The 22,469-nt window shown below is 41.5% G+C and overlaps 2 protein-coding genes across 15 annotated transcripts in view; one reads left to right on the top strand and one right to left on the bottom strand.

Annotated features, from left to right (window-relative positions):
• The window catches only part of LOC112266616 (ubiquitin-associated protein 2-like), a 79,248-nt gene extending 74,704 nt beyond the window's left edge, over positions 1-4,544 (bottom strand). For 6 of the 12 annotated variants that reach the window (XM_024444254.2, XM_024444249.2, XM_024444256.2 and 3 more), the window contains exon 1: positions 4,336-4,543. The gene's annotated coding sequence lies outside the window, so the exon portion shown is untranslated. Of the gene's footprint in view, positions 1-4,335 lie in introns of all 12 variants that reach the window. The other 6 variants (XM_024444247.2, XM_024444248.2, XM_024444255.2 and 3 more) reach the window with 2 other exon arrangements.
• Positions 4,545-14,768: 10,224 nt separating this feature from the next.
• On the top strand, positions 14,769-17,520 carry LOC112266619 (protein C1orf43). Of its 3 annotated transcripts, XM_024444263.2 has the most exons (8): positions 14,776-14,861; positions 14,972-15,215; positions 15,663-15,764; positions 15,917-16,025; positions 16,140-16,193; positions 16,311-16,477; positions 16,558-16,616; positions 16,769-17,520. In XM_024444263.2, the coding sequence occupies exons 2-8, from the start codon at positions 15,156-15,158 to the stop codon at positions 16,974-16,976; spliced, it is 759 nt and encodes a 252-aa protein (XP_024300031.1). In that variant the 5' UTR covers positions 14,776-14,861; positions 14,972-15,155; the 3' UTR covers positions 16,977-17,520. The 3 variants fall into 3 exon arrangements, with proteins under 3 accessions (XP_024300032.1, XP_024300030.1, XP_024300031.1); XM_024444264.2 differs by having other exon boundaries at positions 14,769-15,215; positions 15,650-15,764; XM_024444262.2 differs by having other exon boundaries at positions 14,770-15,215.
• The last annotated feature ends 4,949 nt before the right edge of the window (positions 17,521-22,469 follow it).

Here is a 22,469-nt window from a genome sequence, read left to right as displayed (position 1 = left end):
TGCCGTTCTCAGATTATTGCATGGTTTACTTTTTCCGTAAAGATTATTGCATTTTCATCGACATTTATGAGTATTTCTGTAAAATGATGTGGCTCTCTGCAATATCACTGGATGTTTTTGGAACTAGTGAACGTAACACGCCAATGTATACTGAGATTTTTGTATATAAAAATTTACTTTATCGAACAAAACATACATGTATTGTGTAACATGAAGTCCTATGAGTGTCATCTGATGAAGATCAAAGGTTAGTGATTAATTTTTATCTCTATTTGTGCTTTTTGTGACTCCTCCCTTTGGCTGGAAAAATGGCTGTGTTTTTCTATGAGTTGGTGGTGACAATCGTTTGTGGTGCTTTCGCTGTAAAGCCTATTTGACATCGGACACTGTGGTGGGATTAACAACAAGATTACCTTCAAAACGGTATAAAATACGTGAGGAATTTTAATTAAGAGAAATGTCATGTTTTGAATTTGGCGCCCTGCACTTTCACTGGCTGTTGTCATAGCGATCCCGTTAACGGGATTGCAGCCCTAAGAAGTTATTAAGGTTGCTGCCCCTATCATTGCCAAGTCCATCTCTCCTTTCTGGGGAGGTTCCCATTGCTTGGAACGCAGCCACGGTTCATCCTTGATTTAAAGGGGAGATCAAGCTGATCCTAACGGTTATAGGCCTATTACCATTTTGCTCTGTTTATCAAGTGTTGACCAAACTTGTCAATAATCGACTGACTATCTTGATGTCTATAGTATTCTCTCTGGTATGCAATCTGGTTTCCGCTCAGGTTATGATGTGTCACTGCAACTGTAAAGGTCCTGAATGATGTCACCATTGTCCTTGATTTTAAGCAATGTTGTGCTGCTATTTTTATTGACCAAAGTTTTTGATACGGTACACCATTCCATTCTTGTGGGCCGGCAAAGGAGTATTGGTGTCTTCGCAGGGTCTTTGGCCTGGTTTGCTAACTCTCTCAAAGACTGTAGTGTATAAAGTCAGAAAATCTGCTCTCTCAGCCACTGCCCGTCACCAAGGGAGTACCCAAAGGCTCGATCCTTGGCCCCATGCTCTTCACAATTTACATCAAAATAGCTCAGGCAGTAGGAAGCGCTCATCCATTTATATGCAAATGATAGTCTTATACTCAGCAGGCCCCGCCCCAGATTTTGTGTTAAATACTCTACAACAAAGCTTTCTTAGTGTCAAACAAGCTCTCTCTACCCTTAACCTTGTTATGAACACCTCCAAAACAAAGGTTATATGATTTGGCATAAAGAATGCACTTCCCCACAAGTGGGATTACTACCTGAGGGTTTAGCACGAGGTAGTCACCTCATACAAGTACTTGGGAGTATGGCTAGATGGTACACTGTCCTTCTCTTAGCACATATCAAAGCTGCAAGCTTAAATCTAGACTTGGTTTCCTCTATCGTAATTGTTCCTCTTTCACCCCAACTGCCAAACTAACCCTGATTCAAATGACCATCCTACCCACGCTAGATTACAGAGACAATTTATAGATTGGCAGGTAAGGGTGCTCTCAAGCAGACGTTATTTACCATTCGGCCATAAGATTTGCCACCAATGCTCCTTATAGGACACAATCACTGCACTCCAGTGGTGGGCCGTCAGGGCCAGCAAGGCCTTCTCTGCTGGCCTAAACATCCTCAGAATATATATATATTTTTTAAATATATTTTCTCACAAAAATGTATTAAATTATTCCCCAGAGTAAGAGTTACACTCTTCAATTCATAGCGTTCCTCTTGGTTGCACTGCTTCCAGCCCCAGGTTGAGATTGAGGGCTGGTCTTTATGTTAGATATTTTATCCAATCATATTCAGCCATCATGTGTTGCCAGGGGTCTAAAATCTGCCCTCAGGCCTTCAGAATCAACAGTGCGGGCACTTGTAACTTAAAGTGAATGGAAATTAAAATTGTGTCAACCAATTAGCTTTAGAGTTGGCTATTGTACACCGGCTGGCTGGCTCCAGTGTTACACAGGAGCCAGCTAGCAGGCGTAATGCGTGCACGTCTTTTGATTGGATTACCAATATTGAGAGGCAGGTCCTATATGGGCAGATCTCAGAACTAGGAAACTGAAATTGATCAACAAATTAATTTGCGTACTACTAAGCTGTTTTTTCAACCCACAATGGCGGAAGGAGAAGATATCGATTTGGTTGAGGATATAATTATAACGCCATTCTCAAGATAAACTTTTCAAGAAAAATTAGACATTGTCAGGAGAGGTAGACGCCGACGCTGCCTGTCACAGGCGGGAAAGGGGTTCGGTCGCCACTTTCAATTATGGGCGCTATCAATGACTAACAGGCTCCGAGAAGCACTGCAAACTGTACTGCTGGGAATGCCTATTATTTGCAAGTGATCGATTGTGTTTGGAGCCACACTGGCTTTGCAAACCTGAGTTGTCTAACCAAGGCAGCAACGAGACACCAAAGTACGGCTGGGCACTTACAAGCAATGGTGATTTTGAAAACTTTTGGGGACACCCGAGTGGATCTACAGCTCAACGAACAAGCGCGCAGGGCAACGAAGCTGCACAATGAAAAGGTATTGTACTCTTCCCCTGCAATTCTCTGAATAAAAATGTCAATTTCAAGGTGACGCAACACCTGGTTATACTGCGTTTCTGTCTAAATGTATAGTGTCTAGAGCCATGGCATCATAATGACGGTAATAAGAGGTGGATTAATTCAGGTGGGACTGTGTAGGACTTCACTGAAGGCCCAGGCCCCAGAACCACAGCACGCTACTGCTGCACTCTGGAAGCTGGTCATCTCTTTATACCTATCGCACACGGTTGATGCTCATTTCTAAAAACCCTCAGAGGCCTCACTCACCCCTATTTGAGACACCTACTACAGCCCTCATCCTCTACATACAGCACCCGTTCTGCCAGTCACATTCTGTTAAAGGTCCCCAAAGCACACATTCCTGGGTCGCTCCTCTTCAGTTTGCTGCAGCTAGCGACTGGAACAAGCTGCAACAAACTCAAACTGGACAGTTTTATCCCACATCTCTTTATTCAAAGACTCAATCATCGACACTTACTGGACAGTTCCGTGGCTGCTTTGTGTGATGTATTGTCGTCTCTACCTTCTTGCCCTTTGTGCTGTTGTCTGTGCCCAATAATGTTTGTACCATGTTTTATGCTGCTACCATGTCATGTGTTGCTGCCTTGCTATGTTGTTGACTTTAGGTCTCGCTTTATGTAGTGTCTCGTGATGTGTGTTTTGTCCTATATTTATACATTTTTATATATTTTATTTTTAATCCTAGGATGCCTTTTGGTAGGCAGTCATTGTAAATATGAATGTTAAATAAAATGTTCAATTAAATCGTAGTAGCACTTAAGAACCTGAGAATATCGTATCATGGCAATTCCCAGCCCTAATTTTCATTAGTGAACTTGTGGAAATATACATGGTTTATGACTTTGGTTGTGGTAACGACCCATACAAAGTGATGGTTAACTAGCTAACGTTAACTAATTGGACAGCTAACGTTAACTAATTCACTTTAATTGGGTAACGTTAGATAACTCGTATATGCAAATGCTGTCCGATGAAATGGGAGTTCGTTAACTAATTGAGACCAGGCAAATTACGTTTGTCCCACATTTGCTGGGAAGTTAGCTAGCTAACGTCAACTAAAAATAACTACTAGGTAGCTTGCTAGCTAACTTAGCATGTTTTAATGGTGTCTACTCGCGAACGATGCAACATCACTACGGATATATTCTCAACATGTTTTTATTTAGCTGACGTTAGCGCGCTAACTAGCTATTGGTGTCTTTGGCTTAACTAGGCTAGCTGGCGTTACATAAACTCCATGAATATTATTTAACTAAAACCACGAGTTGGTCAACATCAGGTATTTCAAGAAATAGAATTGTTTCGAAAACATTGACTAACATATAGCTAGCCATGTCATTTTTTAGGGGACATCCAGCTAACGTTAGCTTTATCGAAGTTGTCGATGAGATTCCGTTCTTCTCAACCTCGACGATGGCGAAAATAAGACTTACTAACAATCAGCATTGCAACTAGCTAACTACATTGTTGTTCTCACCCACTCAAATCATCACCGTTAGCTTAACTTATTCACATGTTCATTCATACCGCATGCTATTGAGTCCAGACGCATAGGCCGCACATTAACGTGGTAATTAACGCACAAATTGCACTATGCAGAACCAAGACACCCCTTTAGAAACGCTACCGATGTGTTCTTGTATATACACACACACACACGACACAGAGGCTCTAGGTAGGCCCGTAGGCCCAAAATAATGTAAATAAATGATATACTGACCAGAAACCCAGTTGAAGTCTGATTCTGCAACACAACCGACCAAGCGGTCTCTCTGTCGACCTCCTAGTCGGAATTCGACTAAATAAAACCTCTAGAGTAATACACGTATCTATGTGAGGAATTATGCCGAACCGACTCGCGCAGACAATAAGCGAGGGACTTAGAATGTACCTGTTTCTTTTCCACTCTGACGCTACATATAGCTCCGTCATGTGGTTGACTGGGCGCTTCAAGGAAGCTAGACATTCGACACGTGGTCACCCACCTCTAAGAACTGCAATGAAATAGATAAACTAAAATAATTATAGTGATTACCTATCCTAGACTGTCCGATTTGTCTTATTGATTGGGTGTTTAGCAGGACCACTATAAGGCTAATATACAGTACCAGTCCAAAGTTGACACCTACTCATTCAAGGGTTTCTTTATTTGTACTATTTTCTACATTGTATAACAGCGGAGAAATCAAAACATGAAATAACAGATATTGAATCATGTGGTAACCAAAAGTGTTAAACAAAATATATTTTATATTCTTCAAAGTAGCCACCCTTTGCCTTGACAGCTTTGCACACTTCGCAAGTGTGCTCAAAGCTAATTTGTTTAACACTTTTGTTCACTACATGATTCCATATGTGTTATTTCATATAGTTGGTCTTTACTATTATTCTACAATGTTGAAATAAACAAATAAAAATCCTTGAATGAGTAGGTGTCCAAACTTTTGACTCGTGCTGTACATGGAGTATGAACAGATCATTCAAACCAGCAGCAACAAGCACTGGGGCAGAACACAAGTGTCGTCACATTCTCAAAAATGCAACTTCACATCTGACCAACCAAATATACTGCACCTAAATGAACTGCCTGTAGCTCAGGCCATGAAGCAAGGATATTCTCGGTACCATTTGAAAGGAAACATTGAAGTTCTAGGAAATGTAAATTGAATGCAGGAGAATATCACACAATAGATCTGGTAGAAGAAAAATTTTAAAATCATTTTTCTACCACAATCTTTGAAATGCAACAGAAAGGTCCCAAATCTAGCCATCACTCTGGTTGTAACGCTGATGGTGTCCACAAGATGGCATCAGTGTATGTGCAAAGGTTCAGGCAGATAACTTGAAGTATGAGCAAACTACATGACATTTAGTGTGAAGTCACCCAGGTACATTTAGGCAAATCGTGGAGACATTTGTTACATTTTTCTGCAAGAATATCATCAAATCTGTATACTTGGACTTTGATTTAGCTTTTCCAGTTTTAGTAGCCATATTATAAGTTCAACATTTGCAAAACACCCAATTTTCATAACTATCCATATTCTTATAATTTTTGACCAAAAGGAAAAGGCTTGCTGTCGCACAAGGTTAGCAGCAACATTTTGCAACAGATATAGGGTTTCCTTTACTCCCGTAAAGCACAGCTCATTAGCTATCAAGCTAGCGTTGTTTGACACCGATTGGTGCTTTTTTGATGAAGTTAGTTAAGTTTAGACCAGCCGCGTCATCAGCGTGCCATGAAAGGCTTTTGCTCTCTGACCAAATTTGGTGTCCTATAGGATATACTACACTCCTAATGATATAGTGAAGTCTGGTTACGTTCTAGGATCTCTGAGGAATAAACACAAACATGATTTGACTGGTTGAAACATTTAGGGTTAGATTTTCACAGATTCACTTTCTTTGCAAAATGAACGCGTGGAAATACAAAATCGATCGTGCATGCTCTATGGACCTTTTCAGAATATGAAAAAGGATTTTATCTCTGGGACCCTTTGGATGATAAATCAGAGCAGGATTTCAGAGGTGAATTTATCAAACCTATCACGGTGAAAAAAAGTGGTTTGTTAGGAACTCTCAAACAATAGCATGGCATTTTTTCTCTGTAATAGCTACTGTAAATTGGACAGTGTAGTTATATTTAAGAATTCAAGCTTTCAGCTGATATACACTTATATGTACCTACATTTGTTGTTTCTCTAAAATCTGCGATCGTGACACACGGCAATGCATGATTTACAACTGCCCCGTTGACGGGACGCCTATCCCTAATAACCAACCATAATCGAGAAAATGCATAAGCTCCTTCATAGTCATGGGATGGGACACTGCTCAACAGCTTCCACTTTGGCATGCACTGGGCGAACCACATTCTGACAGACCACTTTGCCCAGATAAGTGCAAACTCACATTTGGCCAGATTAACGATCAAACAGCGCTTGTATACGTTGGACATGCAGAGACCAGGTGTCACTATAAAATGACCACATTATCCAAATACATCCCACATCCGTCCAGACCAGAGACACGGTTCATGAGGCCCTGAAATGTTGCAGGTGCATTACGCAACCAAAGGGAATAACTGTGTACACAGTCCAGAGGTTGTGATTAAAGCATATATCTCCCTTGCTCTCAGAAACTAGGGGACCTGCCAGTACCCTTTTAGAACATCAAACTTGCTCACAAATTGTGCAGAACCCACTTGATCAACACAATCCTCAATACGAGGAAGAGGAAAGGAATCAGGCTTTGGAATGTTAACTTCACGACAGTCTGCATGGCCTAAAAGATGCAGGCTTCTTGACTAACAGACAAGGTGAAGCCCAACTGGAACGAGAAGAATGTTCAGTAATATTGTTACCCATCATGCACTTAAACTCAGAAGTCAAGTACTTGCGCTTGTCAGGAGAAACATGGTAGAAGCGATGCCTTATTGGTTGAGCATCTCCAACATCATGGTCAATGAGATGAGTATGAGAGGGCGTATCAGAAAATGGCGCAGGATAACTTTCAATGTGTTCAACCAACTCCATATGTTTACCATCATCCAAATGCCGCAGAGCATGCAAATTCCCCAACCTGAACGTCTCAAACGGCCTTGCAAAACAGCATCAGGAGCTGAACTCTCCTCATACAACATACTGAGAATGCAGAAAGAGCAGAACTAAGTTAAATAGTCACCTGACTTAACAGGAGTCGATGCACAAGAGTACTATAAGGTTTCAACAATCCAAATTCACATGAAAAAGTTGGGTGGCCTTCCTGCGCTTAGGAGTTGCAATCAGTTCTGTTCAGACACTTTGCGCACCACCATGGAAGGACCATTAAACTTCACCTGAAAAGGATAACCTACAATAGGTAACAGCTAAAACCTGGAAACCAGGGCTAAATTGTCTATGTTCAGACCAACAGTCATAAATATGCTTTATCTTTACTTGTGCACTTTAGTTTCTCTTTTGCCATTTCACCAGCAGATAACAGTATATTACCAGTCTAAACCACTGAAAAAAGAATACATTTAGTGGTGGCTCTGTTCCCCACCTGTCCTGCAACACAGCCAGAGGGTCACACTGAATTTCCAAAAAACAGGTCAGTCAGACTAAATCTTATTCTCTCCTGGACAACTTCTCTAGCTGCCAACAGTAACCATGGCAAACCTTCCCAATCACGATCTAGCTCTGTATGGTATGCACAGGAGAGACTTCAGGGTTTGATGAAAACATTCTAATGCACCCTGAGACTGTGCATGATAGGCAGAGGACTGTTACACTTGACACAAAGCTGCTGTAGCACTTGTGCAAGCATGTGTGAGGTAAAATTAGAGCCTTTGTCACTCTGAATGAATATCAAATACAGAGATGAACTGAGATAAAGCCTTCCCAACAGACTTGGTAGTTAGTGAGTAGCAGATAAGCAGCAGGGTACCTGGTTGCAAGGCACATCACTAAGCAAATAGCTACTGCCAGACTTAGAGCGGGGCAAAGGACCAACAGTTAATGACCAAATGTTCAAAAGGCTGACCAACGGCAGGAATAGGATACAGAGCAGCAAGTTTAATTGACTAATTTGGCTTACCAGTCAACTAGCATGTGTAACATGTTTTAACGTAAGCAGATATGTCATGTTTAAACCTTAGAAAAGTAATGCAAAATACAGTTATATTCCTAAATCCCAAATGTCCAGCAACATGATCATGGGAGATTTGAAGCATTGTCTGGCCAAACTTAGAGGGCACTACAATCTGCATGGTGGGATCACCTACAAAGTTTCCCCCATGAAGCACCGACCTGCTAGCTAGCATACTGTTCTGAATCGAGTAACCTTGTGCAGAGCTTTCCATCCTATCAGCTGGGAACTCTTAAATAGCTCCTTCAAAGAGGGGTCATCCTGATGTTCCTTCTCCAAATCACCACGAGAAGCTGAGGCAAATGCGAGTCAAGCGGATCTATAACAGACATAGAATTTTGTTCAGTTGCTGACAAGCTGGATAGATAACTGGACTGTCCGGAGAGTTCTCTAACTCAGGAGCAGGGATAACAGGGGTTTGCTGTATAACCACACAACCTGGTGGCACCCCAGCCCAGACCTGTACACCAGCTAGCTGGTTACCCAGACTAAGCTCAATACCCTCCACTGGTAGATGAGGGGACACCAACCTTTCCTTTCACAGGATCTGAGTCAAGTTGCAATGTATGCACAGGAAAAACAAACCCCATCCCACAAATTAGTATAGAATCACCTGCATCTGAACTGCAATACGGATTCAGAAACAAATTATTCCACAGAGCATGTGTCTCAAGATTTTGACATGCATCCTCTCATCACGTCCTACCAGGGAGATGGAATCCTCAGAAATGTGTGCAGCACAGTCAGAAGCCCTGGCTTTTCCAGAAGGTTCTGCATGCTTCTTAAACTGAGATATAGTACTTGGATTAAGTGACATAGCTAGGCCAGAACTGTACTTTTGAGTTGCAACCAGAATTTTTTGCTTTGAGGACAGGATATTCATTTTTCCAATGTCCCTTACCTTGACAGAAGTTACAAACTCTGTTCAGATCATTTATCTTGTACGGCACGATCAACTTTAGAACATTGATCTGCTCTCAGCTTTAAACTTTTGGCGAGGGGAGGGGTACTCCTTAAGGGCAGTTTTAGTATGACTACCAGGATCCATTAAAAAAAAGCTTTTACAGATCAAGACACTCATCTGAGAACTGCTGCCACACTAGGAGTTCACCTTTTGCTCACTAATATAAAGTTGCATCACACTGGTACTGAATTCTTGGCTTTTAGACTAGTCTTCATAATGTCTTTCAATTGCTTATGATCCAATATTGTAGTGCTCAGCAGTCTGTGCTATCTGCTCTTTAGTGCACTGCTCCAAAAGTGCTTCAGACAGGCAATCAATTTACTAGCCATGATAAATGCAAATAAAAGAACCAATTTAGACTGAGACAAAAGACAACAACTAGTGTTGGTATATAGCGTACACTGATAATGTGAAGGGCAACCAATACAAAAATGGTACTGCCCCAGCCCTATTCTAACTAATAAACCTAACTGACCATATAATTGCAACCCTAGTCTTCGTGCAGATACCGCCAGGGGGTATTTATGCACTGGTTCCATCAGAAAGGCAACAGAAAATACAGTGACTGATCTGAAGCCAAGGAAGTGCTCCCAAGGCAATGTATCACAAATTGACCCTACCTGCAGGATCCACCACACTAGGGAGAAAACAAAATGACTTGATCTTAAAAGGAGATCAGTTCCTGAAACCTACAAGGTGATATGTGGTTCCTACCAACTGAAGTAGACATCCTTACCAAAGCAATGTAACACATGTACCAGCACCTAAAACGCCAATGGAAATAGAAAAAAAATGGCTTTGTAGACAAAAGCTGCTTCCTTTCCAGCATCCACCAAAACTTACACAATCAAGGAAAAATCAGTGACATGCCCAAACTTTGTTTAACAAAGACTGCAAAACAATGTACCACATTGCATTCTAGGAACTACAGTAACACAGCTGAACCCAATTTGGCCCCAATTACTACCCCTACACAAAACAGGGTCCAAACCAAATGCCAACCCAATTAAATTAGCCGAATTTACAAGTAACATACTCCCATATTACCAAAGTCTCCAATTGGACGAGCCCCCACAGTGTTAAGACCTGGCTCACAACAACCTGGCTCACAACAAAGGGAGACCACACATGACCTCAAGGTAAAAATTAATACATTTATTAAACTAAATAATAAATACAAAAATGTAACATAAGCAGTGGATGTCTGTATGATCGGTAGTGTATGCAGTGTGTGGGTGTTGTGGAAACAGACCAAAAAAACTAAAGGAGATGGAAGCCAGCCTGCCAGTCAGGGAAGAGAGAGAGAGAGTGTTGGCTAATGTGGCCACCCTTTATAGCCTGCAGGCCAAGCTTGCCCAGGTGCGCCACATCAGCTGACGATCCTCACAGCTCTGTCCACTGGCCTCCTGCAACAAGCAGAGTACCAAACAGCAAATCCCAGCAGACAGATTGGGAGAGACTTCACAAGGTTAACGCATACAAAGCAGAAAGAAGACCAATTCCAAATAATCTGTCAGACAACAAAAAATGTTTAATATCAAAGTCGTTTGTCTGACCGTAGGGGGATCAGATGGTGACAGGGGTCTCAACAGGGTCAGGCAGCCAGGGAAGACCAGTCTGTGATGGAGGTGAGGTGAATTCTTGGAGATACAATACTTTGTTCTCTCTGTCCAGTAAACACTGGACAAGACAGATGTTATTTTAAGGCAGTCTGACAAACTTCCAAAGTTGATTTCAAAACTTTATCAAGGGTTGATAGAGGCTTTTCCCGATGACACAAAACATGTAAAACAAAAATGTGAGGAAGACCTGGACCTGGAAGCTATTGATGGTGATGAATGAATACAGATCAGATATGTTAGAATGACCAGTCATATTCATATCATCTCAGACATAAATTACTGCCGTTTAAGACCATCCATAGAACATATATGCCAGTGAAACTGATTATCAAGCACTGAGAAATGTAATTCCTCTGCCGGAGGTGTAAAACACAAAACGGGACATATGTACATACTGTATATTATGGTCTTGTGAAGGCTGGCTGAAATGGGCCAAGAGTATGTTATTTTATCTCAGCATGTCTCCCTTCTCCCTGTTTTTGTTTGCTTGGAAATGTTGATACTGGAGACTGTTATTTGAAGAAACTGTGTAACCAATTAACAGCCTAACACACCCATAAGAGCTCTACAGTACTATTAGTCCTATGAGATTAATTATATGGAGGATTTGTTGTTTCTGTGTGTTAATGTATGAGGTGTAGAGTTTTTTGTTGTTGTTTTTTCAAAATATTTCCCTTGGGAATAAAACAAATTGAAGGTGTGAACTGGGAAGGAAATTGTGTTTGGAGAGAATTGAGTTATTGACAAGACTGGTGGGGGTAAGGCGTGCAGGCGGCTCGAGCTGGCTGGTCGGTCTTGCTGAAATTTGATATAGAGGACGTTTTACAAAAGACAATCAAAAGTCTTTGTATTTTTTCAAGAGTTCTTAATATGTTAGGCTATTGGTTAAAGGTGCAACACAATATTTATTATTGAATTACCTTTGATCTTGTTCAGTCTTATGAATCACTTAAACATATTTAATAATGATATTTTACCTAGCTTGATGACTGTGGGCATTTTTGCTTACTTTTTGTTCTAAATAGAGATGCCATATTGGAATGTGTAAAATTTCTGAAAATTAGCTTTAGATACCCAAACAAATTCTGGGGGAGAACACCCTACCTCTAAAACCAAAGTGGTGCCCCTGAGGAGAAGTGCTGTATTATCATGAGACGCACACTTGGATTACGGAAGAGGAATGGAGGGGAAAAGAGAGGCAGAGGAGGTTGAAGAGAGGAAGAGGGAGGAAGAGGGTGAGCTTGAATTGGTTAAAAATTGAGGAAAAAAGGGAGATGGTTTGTTGAAGAATGTTAGAAAGTGTAAGCAGAGTGAGCTGTACACTGGATCGAAGAGATGAGGAGAAATGGAAGTAAATGAGGGCGAAGTATCAGAGGTGGTAGGTGTGGTAAAGTTCTTGGAGCCCGAGGCTTGCACCGTCAGGATAAAGATAAGTCTGTGATGGTAGTGACAGTTTTGGAAAAGCGTGTGCGAGCAAGGAGGGCTACAAACCTGACTCAGTTACACCAGCTCTGTCAGGAGGATTGGGCCAAAATTCACCCAACTTATTGTGGGAAGCTTGTGGAAGGCTACCCGAAATGTTTGACCCAAGTTAAATTATTGAAAGGCAATGCTACCAAATACTAATTGAGTGTATGTAAACTTCTGACCCACTGGGAATGTGATGAAGGAAACCAAAGCTGAAAAAAATAATTCTCTCTACTATTATTCTGACATTTCACATTCTTAAAATAACGTGGTGATCCTAACTGACCTAAAACAGGGAATTTTTACTAGGATCAAATGTCAGGACTTGTGAAAAACTGAGTTTAAATGTATTTGGCTAAGGTATATGTAAACTTCCGACTTCAACTGTATTTTGGGTTTTAAAGAAAGGAAAGGGGAAATGTACAACTGAATGGATTCAACTGAAATGTGTCTTCCACATTTATCCCAACCCCTCTGAATCAGAGAGGTGCGGAGGGCTGCCTTAATCAACATCCACGGCGCCCGGGGAACAGTGAGTTAACTGCCTTGCTCAGCAGCAGAATGACAGATTTTTACCTTGTCAGCTCGGGGATTCAATCCAGCAACCTTTCGGTTACTGGCCCAACGCTCCTACCCACAAGGCTACCGGCTCCCCACCAATAGTCCTGTATTAGCGGACCTATATAGGCGAATGCAGCGCGGGCAAAAACTCCCCAAGTAGCACCTCACCCCAAAACTACTTCCCCACTACTATGACCCGAAAGTGGCCTTGTGATAATTGTTTGTGTTTCTGTTGGTCAGAGGGAGCAGGTGCTCCGTATCAAATGACTGGGGACAAGAGATGTGAATTGTTTTGTGCTCAAGAAAAGGGTGCCATTGAAAGGAGGTGATTACTGGGGTAGCGGTAAATATAAAAGAGGATCAACTGAAGGGGCAGATTCCTAGTCTTCTTGATGCTCATCGTTTGGTGCAACGGACAGGGTGGCGTGAGTGGAGAAACAGAAGAGTCTTTGTCTGTTCTTTTGAGTTTTGATGTTGAGTCTTTGCCCGACAAAGTGATGCTAGGATATATCAGTCAGGAGCAGTGTGAATAGTAGATCTGTACCAGTACAGAGGGATAAGCCAACAAGTGATATGCTGTATGCTTCAGTAAGATTGGATTTTTTTTTTGAGTTTATAGCAATGGTTATAAACTATACTACAGGGATGGGACGTTAGTCGCAGACAATTGAGGTTGCGGTGGCAGCTGCAGAGAACTATTTGCATGTACAAGATTTGACGTCAGAGGAGTTACAGGGTGTATTAAGTGGTAGTGTCCCGTCCTTTCAGGCTGGTGGCCTGAGGTACGACTAGTTAGATTTAGTGGAGTAGGGTGGTGTTTTTTTTGTTTTGTTGTTTGGTACTTTTACCAAACAAGGTCGAGAGCCATGTGTCCTTCGGAACACGACCCTGCCAAGCCACACTGCTTTTTGAAACACTGCACGCTTAACCCAGAAGCCAGTTGCACCAAAGTGTCAGATGAAACACTGCACAACTGGTGACCGAAGTCAGCGTGCAGGCACCTGGCACGCCACAGATGTCGCTGGAGCGCAATGGGACAAGGAAATCCTGGGTGTCAAAACCTCCCCTAACACGGACGATGCTTGGCTAATTGTGCAGCGCCTCATAGGTCACCTGACACAGCCGGCTGTGTCACAGCACGGGATTGACCCCGGGTTTGTAGTGATGCCGCACACACTGCAGTGCATAAGAGCGCTGTGCCTCTCTGGAGGCCCAGGTTGGAGGGTTTTTAATGAGTGTAGGGTTAGATGACTGGTAAAAAAAATAATATATATATATATGTATATATATATATATATATATATATTCTTATTATTTTCATGCAAAGTATAAGGGAGTTATATATGTGGCGGTAATGCAACATTTATTGGATGCCAAACGCCATTAAACCAGAGTAGGCTCCCAAGTGGCGGAGCGGTCTAAGGCAATGCAGCTTGGTGCCAGAGGCGTCACTACAGTCCCTGGTTTGAATCCAGGCGTATCACATCCGGCTGTGATTGGGTGTCCATTATGTCGGCGCACAATTGGCCCAGCGTCGTCCGACTTTGGCCGTCATTGTAAATAAGAATTTGCTCTTAACTGGCTTGCCTAGGTTAAATAAAGGTTACATTTAAACCTTTTTTTTTTTAACCGCATCGAAGAAGAACATCTCTTTTTACACAATTCTAGCTAGCTATGTGTCTTCTTCACAATTGTTATTTGATTGAATGTGTAGCTAGCTTGACTCAAAATCAATACACTGTTTCGTTGGAATATCACTCATACATTGGCTCAATGTTTGATTCACTGTCTCCTGGGATCAAGCCAGCCAACCCTTAGATCTAGTATCTAACGCAAAAATATGAGAAAAGAGGAGATAGGAATCCCATCGGCAATATATGGACCTACGTATAACGCCCCACCCAGCAGACTGTCGACCAATCGTGTTCACGTTGTCATGCTGCGTCGCTCAATCCCTTCTCAAAGTCAGGATATGAGTTGATTAGCCTGCTATTTTCCTCGAATGTACGTAATGGCATGATTCCAAACTATAAGATATTACAGAGAACGTTAATTATCTCACATTTCTGAAAATATTTGTAAAGTTGTACTTCTTGTTCACGAAATTGTTGTAGCTAGCGCTCCCATTCACGCGTTGCAAGAGAGCTCCCCTTGTCCCAGCATCGCCCGGAATGCACTGCGCGGCCCATTGACGACGCCTGTGCGCTAACACGATTTATATGGAGTTTCCCATCTCCTCAAAAGTATTTCTGGGTAATGTAGCAAACCCAAGAAACCTCTGAAGAAGGACATTTCAGAATGGCCGAGTCACCTTTGTCGGGTGTGAATGTAGTGCTAGTTATGGCATATGGCAGCCTGGTAAGTGATATTTTAAATGCATTACTAGGCGCAATCAATGATTTAGCTATATGTACACATCATTGGGTGCAATCCGTGAGAGATGTACCGCTAGCCAGCCAGCTAAGCTATGCATACAAATAGCCCCTGATGAATAGGTTAACAACAGTTAGCGGTCTATCTAACGTTAATGTTACAGCTTCTTTGTGATATATTGTTGCATGTCACATGCCTTAGACCAGGGGTCTCAAATCCTGTTCATGGAGAGCTACCTTCAGGACGGTAGCTCTCAAGGAACAAGGTTGGAGAGCCCTGCCTTAGACAATCGGGGTATATTTCATTACTTAAAATTACTTATAATTAGCACAAACTGGTATGAATTGTGCCTTAAAAAAAAAAAAAAACTATACTAATATTGCTTATTGCTAATAGTCTTGACATTCTGACTTGGATAGTTTTTTTGCACAGGTGTTTGTATTGCTATTTATCTTCGTCAAGAGGCAGATCATGCGTTTTGCTATGAGGTCCCGCAGAGGACCCCATGCCCCTATTGGACACAATGCACCCAAGGCAAGACCCTCAGCTGTCAGAGACAAACCTCTCGGTCATCTCTCTCATTTATGATTATCCTACTCTATGCTGCAATCAATCAAACAGATTAATACCATAGTATGTGTTATCTTTGTATGTTGATGGTTTGAGCCTTGTTGGTGTTTCTGCAGGGTTTGCGGGAAGAGATTGACGCACGTCTGTCCAAGGTTCAGGAAATCCGCTTCGAGCCGCGTCTGCTCTCTGAGGAGGATGATAGGCTGAAGCACGGGACACAGTTCAGTAAGTCACCATTCAAATGTATACATGCATCAAATTTGTTCTCTGTAGTGGACAAGATGTTGTGTTTTTATAGTACTGTAATAGTATCATTAATGACCTCCATGATATTCTCAGGTTGCTACAACTACCTGTACAGGATGAAGGCTCTAGATGCCATTCGGGACTCGGGTAAGAGCCGATAGTAGAGAGATTTTAAGATACCTATGGTTTAAAGCATGGCTGTACATTCCAATTGGCATACGTTATCCTCTTTCTTGTAATTATCCGTCCCCTCTCCAACCCCAGGGATCCCGCTGCAGGAGATGGGCCGCAACCCGAACGCCATCACAGGACGCAGTTTCCGCAACTGGCTGCTGGATCTGCGTAACTCCCACTCTCTGATCAAGAGCAGCCGTAGCACCCTCATTGACAACCTGTTGGAGGGATATGACAGTGCACGTCATGGCACAGGGGTTTGTGATTTTTGTTTTTGTGAATTGACTGTTTTCGTGTTGACAGTGTTCGTCAGTGGAAGTGACTTTCTGTGTTTTAGGTATTTGGGGAAGAGGAATATATGAAATACCAGGATGCTCTGAATGAACTGGCTGATGTGTAAGTATTATTACAAAAAGTAATGTGTTTGCTCAACAAATAAATATATTAGTAGGAAGAGATGTCTTCCATCATGTCACAGAAATCTTCACTCTCACGTTATCATGCCATTTAATTTGAGTTTGACACTACCCTCTCTCTTCTTTCCTCAGTGTGAAAGCCTACTCCAGCACCACCAGTCTGGACCAGCATCACCAGTCAGCAGCCAAGGACCTGACCGGTTCCCCAGCCCGCAGCACCCCCCCCACCATCCAAGTTACCTACCTGCCCTCTACCAGCCAGCGCAGCAAGAGGCCAAAACACTTCCTGGAGCTCAAGAGCTTCAAGGACAACTACAACACACTGGAGAGCACCCTGTGAGAGGTGACTGTTGGGTCAGTTCGATTTCAATTCCTGCTTGTTGAATCCATAGGAATTGTATTCAATAGCAATAATTGGAATTGTGATGGAATTGACCACAGCTTTGCTATGGGGACTGCCAAAAACATAGTAACAGATCAAGCATGTAGTGTATATACTAAAGCTTGCGGAAGATCACATTGCATGTACGTTTTACTTTATTTCCATTGGCAATAAGGAGAATTGTCCCATAATACAAAGCATTTTAATAGTCCTATCGTCATATCAGGGTCTTTATCCCAGGAATCTACTATGAGTCTATGGTACTTCAATGTATTGGTGCTGACACATACACTAAGGACAAAGACCATTGTACAACAGTTATGCATTACAACTGTTAGTTTCCCCTACACTTGAATTGTAAACTTCACATGTATGTATATGTTGATTGGTTGTTTGTATAGATGAAGAAAATATATTTATATTTTCAAAAGCTTTTTTTTTTTACATGTAGAATCTGAACTGTGTAGTTATGTGATCTTGTGTTGAGATTAAAACATGGAATGGAGCTAAATCAAAGGCAAACAGAAAATCAAAGGCAAATTGAAAGTGGCTGTTTTCATTTTACAACTACCCAATTAATCATTTTCTCTTTCAATTTTCATTTTCAAAGTGTATGCATATTATTTCTTGGAGGCGTGAACCAGGAGAGCAACACCACATCCCCATGTGGGCTCTCTGTACATTGATTTTAGACTAGAGTAACCAACACACAGGGTGAGAACCCAGGTCTCCTGCGCACCAGAAAAGCATAGGCCTGCTAAGCTGAAGCCTAGGCATTGACTCAGGGAGCCAAATGGACACCCATTTTTTTGGAAACTGGGTTGAACATTGGACTCAAACACCTGATAATCTGCTGATTTCATGATGCCTTGGTCACGTTCAAGGCCCCCAGTACCAGCAAAGCAACCACACAGAATCTTTAAACCTCCCCGATTTTTGATTGTAAGGATGGTGTTCTTTTCCTTGACTGCTTTGTTTGGTTGTCAGTAAACACAGCACTGATCTATACTGCCAAATAGCTCAAACATTGGTCCACAACATTTCACCTGGGATTTAGGGTTGTTTGGGTGGGTTTTTGACAAGTTTATTCAGGTTTTCTAGTCTCCTTCAGCAGTGGTGTCTTCCTATGTTTACCAATGACCAAATGAAGCAATAGATGTATAGTGGACATCACGCCTCAAACATTGAAGACTTTGAACAGTTTGCTGCTGAAGAGTGGGCCAAATTGCCATTTAAAAGGTGCAGCAAGCTCATTGATGGCTACAAGAAGCCTGGAGTGTTCTTGGCCAAAGGCTATGCTGTACTAGCTCCAGGGTACATATAATTTTGTCCATGTCATTTGTCTTTATAAAAACTGGAAACTTAAGTTGACAAAAATAAAATTGGTTCCTCAATGTTGAAAATCTACTACCAAGGTGTTTATTATGATTATTTGAGAAGAAATAGCTAATTATTTAAAAGTGCAAGGGTGCGCTCATAATTGGCCAGAACTGTATATATTATAGGTGTGATAATATAATCTTTGAGAACTAACAATCACCAAAATAAAAGCTAGACGGTCAAGACATTTTTTTTAAAAATCCTAAAAACAATTAATTTGGCAGTATTGATATGATGTTTTAGCGAAAATAACAGGATTAGCCATGACAAAATGACCTCGCACATGTGATAAGTAACTTTGCCTGAGACCAAAAAAATTGCATTGGCTCCCCAAGATACATTTCTTAGGCTTTGGTTTAGCAGACTAAGTTGTTCTTCTGGTGTATAGGACAAGGTTCGAACCCTGTCAGTTACGCTAGTCTAAAGTCAATGCACAGAGTGTCACATGGCTAGGATGTATCCCTGCATGGTGATTGATGTCTTGTTGCTCTCCTGGTTCACACCTCCAGGAAGGAATTTGAAAATAAAAAGTGAAAATGCTAAATTGGGCAGTTGGAAAATTAAAACTACTTTCCATTTCACTTTGCATTTACAATTTTCCCTTAATCATTTGCCATTTTCATTTAGAATTTCCGTTTACCGTTTCCAATTTTCAAGCAGCCATTTTCATTTTATTTTAACATTGAAAATTCATTGATGCAAGAATCATTGATAAGAAAATATAAACACATTTATAATTTTTGCATTTCAATTAAGCATTGCAATTTTGAATTGGCACTGATCACCCTCCATAATAAAGTGTCTATTATAATGCTTTTTTGATTTCTCTAAAGACATCTAACATGTGGGACAGAAAAAGGAGGGAACAACTTTTTTTCAACTACTTTAAATAAGCTTTATTTTGACAAACAAAGACACAGATAAAAGTACAAAGACCTCATGCACAAAGTTACAACACAACTTATATCTACAATAGACAGAGGGACGGTTTTCACATTAAATATGTTTGGTTTGTAAAAGGGCCCATAACTAACAGAAAAAAATATTTTGTTTCACAAAATAAGAGCTCTTAAACCAGACAGCAAAATTGGTACTAACGGTATAGGAAAATACCACACAATGGTTGCGTCCCAAATGCAACCATAATCCCTATGTAGTTCACTACTTTTGACCAGGGTCCAAAAGGGGGAATAGGGGGCCATTTGGGGGACACACTATAATCATCAGAAGTTATATGCATGCAGGGTGTAATGATAGTGCGTTAAACTACTTCCTTTGAAATTATACCATCAATGGGGGCCTCCTGAGTGACGCAGCGGTCTAAGGCACTGCATTCAGTGCTAGAGGCATCACCCCATCCCAGGCTGTGTCGCAGCCAGCCACGACCGGGAGACCCATGAGGCGGCGCACAATTGGCCCAGCGTCGTCCGGGTTAGGGGAGGGTTTGGCCGGCCGGGATGGCCTTGTCCCATTGTGCTCTAGCGACCGGGCGCATGCAAGCTGACTTCGGTCGACAGTTGTACGGTGTTTTCTCCGACACATTGGTGCGGCTGGGTCGCGGGTTAAGCAAGCAGTGGGTCAAGAAGCAGAGTGGCTTGGCAGGGCCGTGTTTTGGAGGACGCATGTCTCCCGACCTTTGCCTCTCCCGAGTCCGTGCGGGAGTTGCAGCGATGGGACAAGATTGCAACTACCAATTGGATATCACGAAATTGGGGAGAAAAAAACATTATACCGTCAAGGCCATCTAATTTCAGACAAAACCAGGTAGATGAAATCAGAGACATCTTATTGTTAACATGCAACTGCAAGCAACTGTGTGTGTAAGGTGCACTGCAAACACAGGAATGTGACCCTGAAGCAGAGGTATCCTGGTTAAATAGGCTACGGAACTGGGTGCTGAAAACTCCCCCAGTGTGTGTGAGTAACTGCTTTGTCTTGATTGTCTCTCCCAGGGGTTAACTAGAAAACACAGCCATCAACTATTTTAAAAGGTGTCAATTGAGCACCGACTTGAAAATGAGCTCACTCTTTCTTATATCAAGTCATACCATATATTGGCCAAATTCCCAATTCTAGATATCAATTTTGGGAAAAGTTGAGAGAGACAATAACGCACACATAAAACTCAAATGCATAAAACTCAAATGCGGTTATGCCTCAAGCAATAAAGTAATGATGGAACTGGGCCTGTCACTGTAACCAGAGTGCTTTGTTACCATCGGGTTTATCTAGAGTATGTCAGGCATCAAATCACAACGAACCAACAGATATCAGTATCAACGCTAGGAGCTGGCTATATAAATATATATATATACACACACTACCATTCAAAAGTTTGGGGTCACTTCGAAACGTCCTTGTTATTGAAAGAAAAGCACATTTTTTGCCCATTAAAATAACATCAAATTGGTCAGAAATACAGTGTAGACATTGTTAATGTTGTAAATGACTATTGTAGCGAGAAACTGATGATTTTTTATGGAATGTCTACATAGGCGTACAGAGGCCCATTATCAGCAACCATCACTCCTGTGTTCCAATGGCACGTTGTGTTAGCTAATCCAAGTTTATCATTTTAAAAGGCTAATTGATCATTAGAAAACCTTTTTGCAATTATGTTAGCACAGCTGAAAACTGTTGTTCTGATTAAAGAAGCAATAAAATGGTCCTTCTTTAGACTAGTTGAGTATCTGGAGCATCAGCATTTACGTGTTCGAATACAGGCTCAAAATGGCCAGAAAATAATAACTTTTTTCTGAAAGTCGTCAGTCTTTTCTTGTTCTGAGAAATTAAGTCTATTCAGTGCTAGAAATTGCCAAGAAACTGAAGATCTCGTACAACGCTGTGTACTATTCCCTTCACAGAACAGTGCAAACTGGCCTCTATAGAAAGAGGAGTGGGAGACCCCGCACAACTGAGCAAGCGGACAAGTACATTATAGTGTCTAGTTTGAGAAACAGACACCCCACAAGTCCTCAAATGGCAGCTTCATTAAATAGTACCTGCAAAACACAAGTCTCAACGTCAACAGTGAAGAGGTTACTCCGGGATGCTGGCCTTCTAGGCAGAGTTCCTCTGTCCAGTGTGTGTTATTTTGCCCATCTTAATCTTTTATTTTTATTGGCCAGTCTGAGATATGGCTTTTTCTTTGTAACTCTGCCTAGAAGGCCAGTATTGTACTTGTCCTCTTGCTCAGTTGTGCACCGGGGACCTCCCACTCCTCTTTCTAATCTATTTTAAATGGACAAAAAAATGTGCTTCTTTCAAAAACAAGGACATTTCTAAGTGACCACAAACTTTTGAACGGTAGTGTATACAGTTGATGTCGGAAGTTTACATACACCTTAGCCAAATACATTTAAACTCAGTTTCTCACAAGTACTGACATTTAATCCTAGTAAAAATTCCCTGTTAGGATCACCACTTTATTTTAAGAATGTGAAATGTCAGAATAATAGGAGAGAGAATAATTCATTTCAGCTTTTATCTCTTTCATCCCATTCCCAGTGGGTCAGAAGTTTACATACACTCAATTAGTATTTGGTAGCATTGCCTTTAAATTGTTTAACTTGGGTCAAACGTTTCGGGTAGCCTTCCACAAGCTTCCCACAATAAGTTGGGTGAAATGTGGCCCATTCCTCCTGACAGAGCTGGTGTAACTGAATTAGGTTTGTAGGCCTCCTTGCTGACGCACGCTTTTTCAGTTCTGCCCAAGGACGAACCAGACTTGTGGTGGTCTACAATTTTTTTTCTGATGTCTTTGCTGATTTCTTTTGATTTTCCCATAATGTCAAGAAAAGAGGCACTGAGTTTGAAGGTAGGCCTTGAAATTCATCTACAGGTACATCTCCAATTGACTCAAATTATGTCAATTAGCCTATCAGAAGCTTCTAAAGCCATGACATCCTTTTCTAAAATTTCACAAGCTTTTTAAAGCCACAGTCAACTGTGTATGTAATCTTCTGACCCACTGGAATTGTGATAGAGTGAATTATAAGTGAAATCATCTGTCTGTAAACAATTGTTGGAAAAATTATTTGTGTCATGCACAAAGTAGATGTCCTAACCGAC

The sequence above is a fragment of the Oncorhynchus tshawytscha genome, linkage group LG13, assembly GCF_018296145.1.
Source record: "Oncorhynchus tshawytscha isolate Ot180627B linkage group LG13, Otsh_v2.0, whole genome shotgun sequence".
NCBI lineage: Eukaryota > Metazoa > Chordata > Actinopteri > Salmoniformes > Salmonidae > Oncorhynchus > Oncorhynchus tshawytscha.
Note: the sequence above shows the minus strand (reverse complement) of the source record. Positions and strands in the feature narration are given on the sequence as shown.

Excerpts from the sequence above, each read along its gene's own strand:
- LOC112266619 (XM_024444262.2), top strand. The coding sequence starts at position 15,156 with ATGGCCGAGTCACCTTTGTCGGGTGTGAATGTAGTGCTAGTTATGGCA. Across the intron at positions 16,194-16,310 it reads AGATGCCATTCGGGACTCGG|GGATCCCGCTGCAGGAGATG; the intron begins GTAAGAGCCGAT and ends CTCCAACCCCAG. Across the intron at positions 16,617-16,768 it reads CTGAATGAACTGGCTGATGT|TGTGAAAGCCTACTCCAGCA; the intron begins GTAAGTATTATT and ends TTCTTTCCTCAG.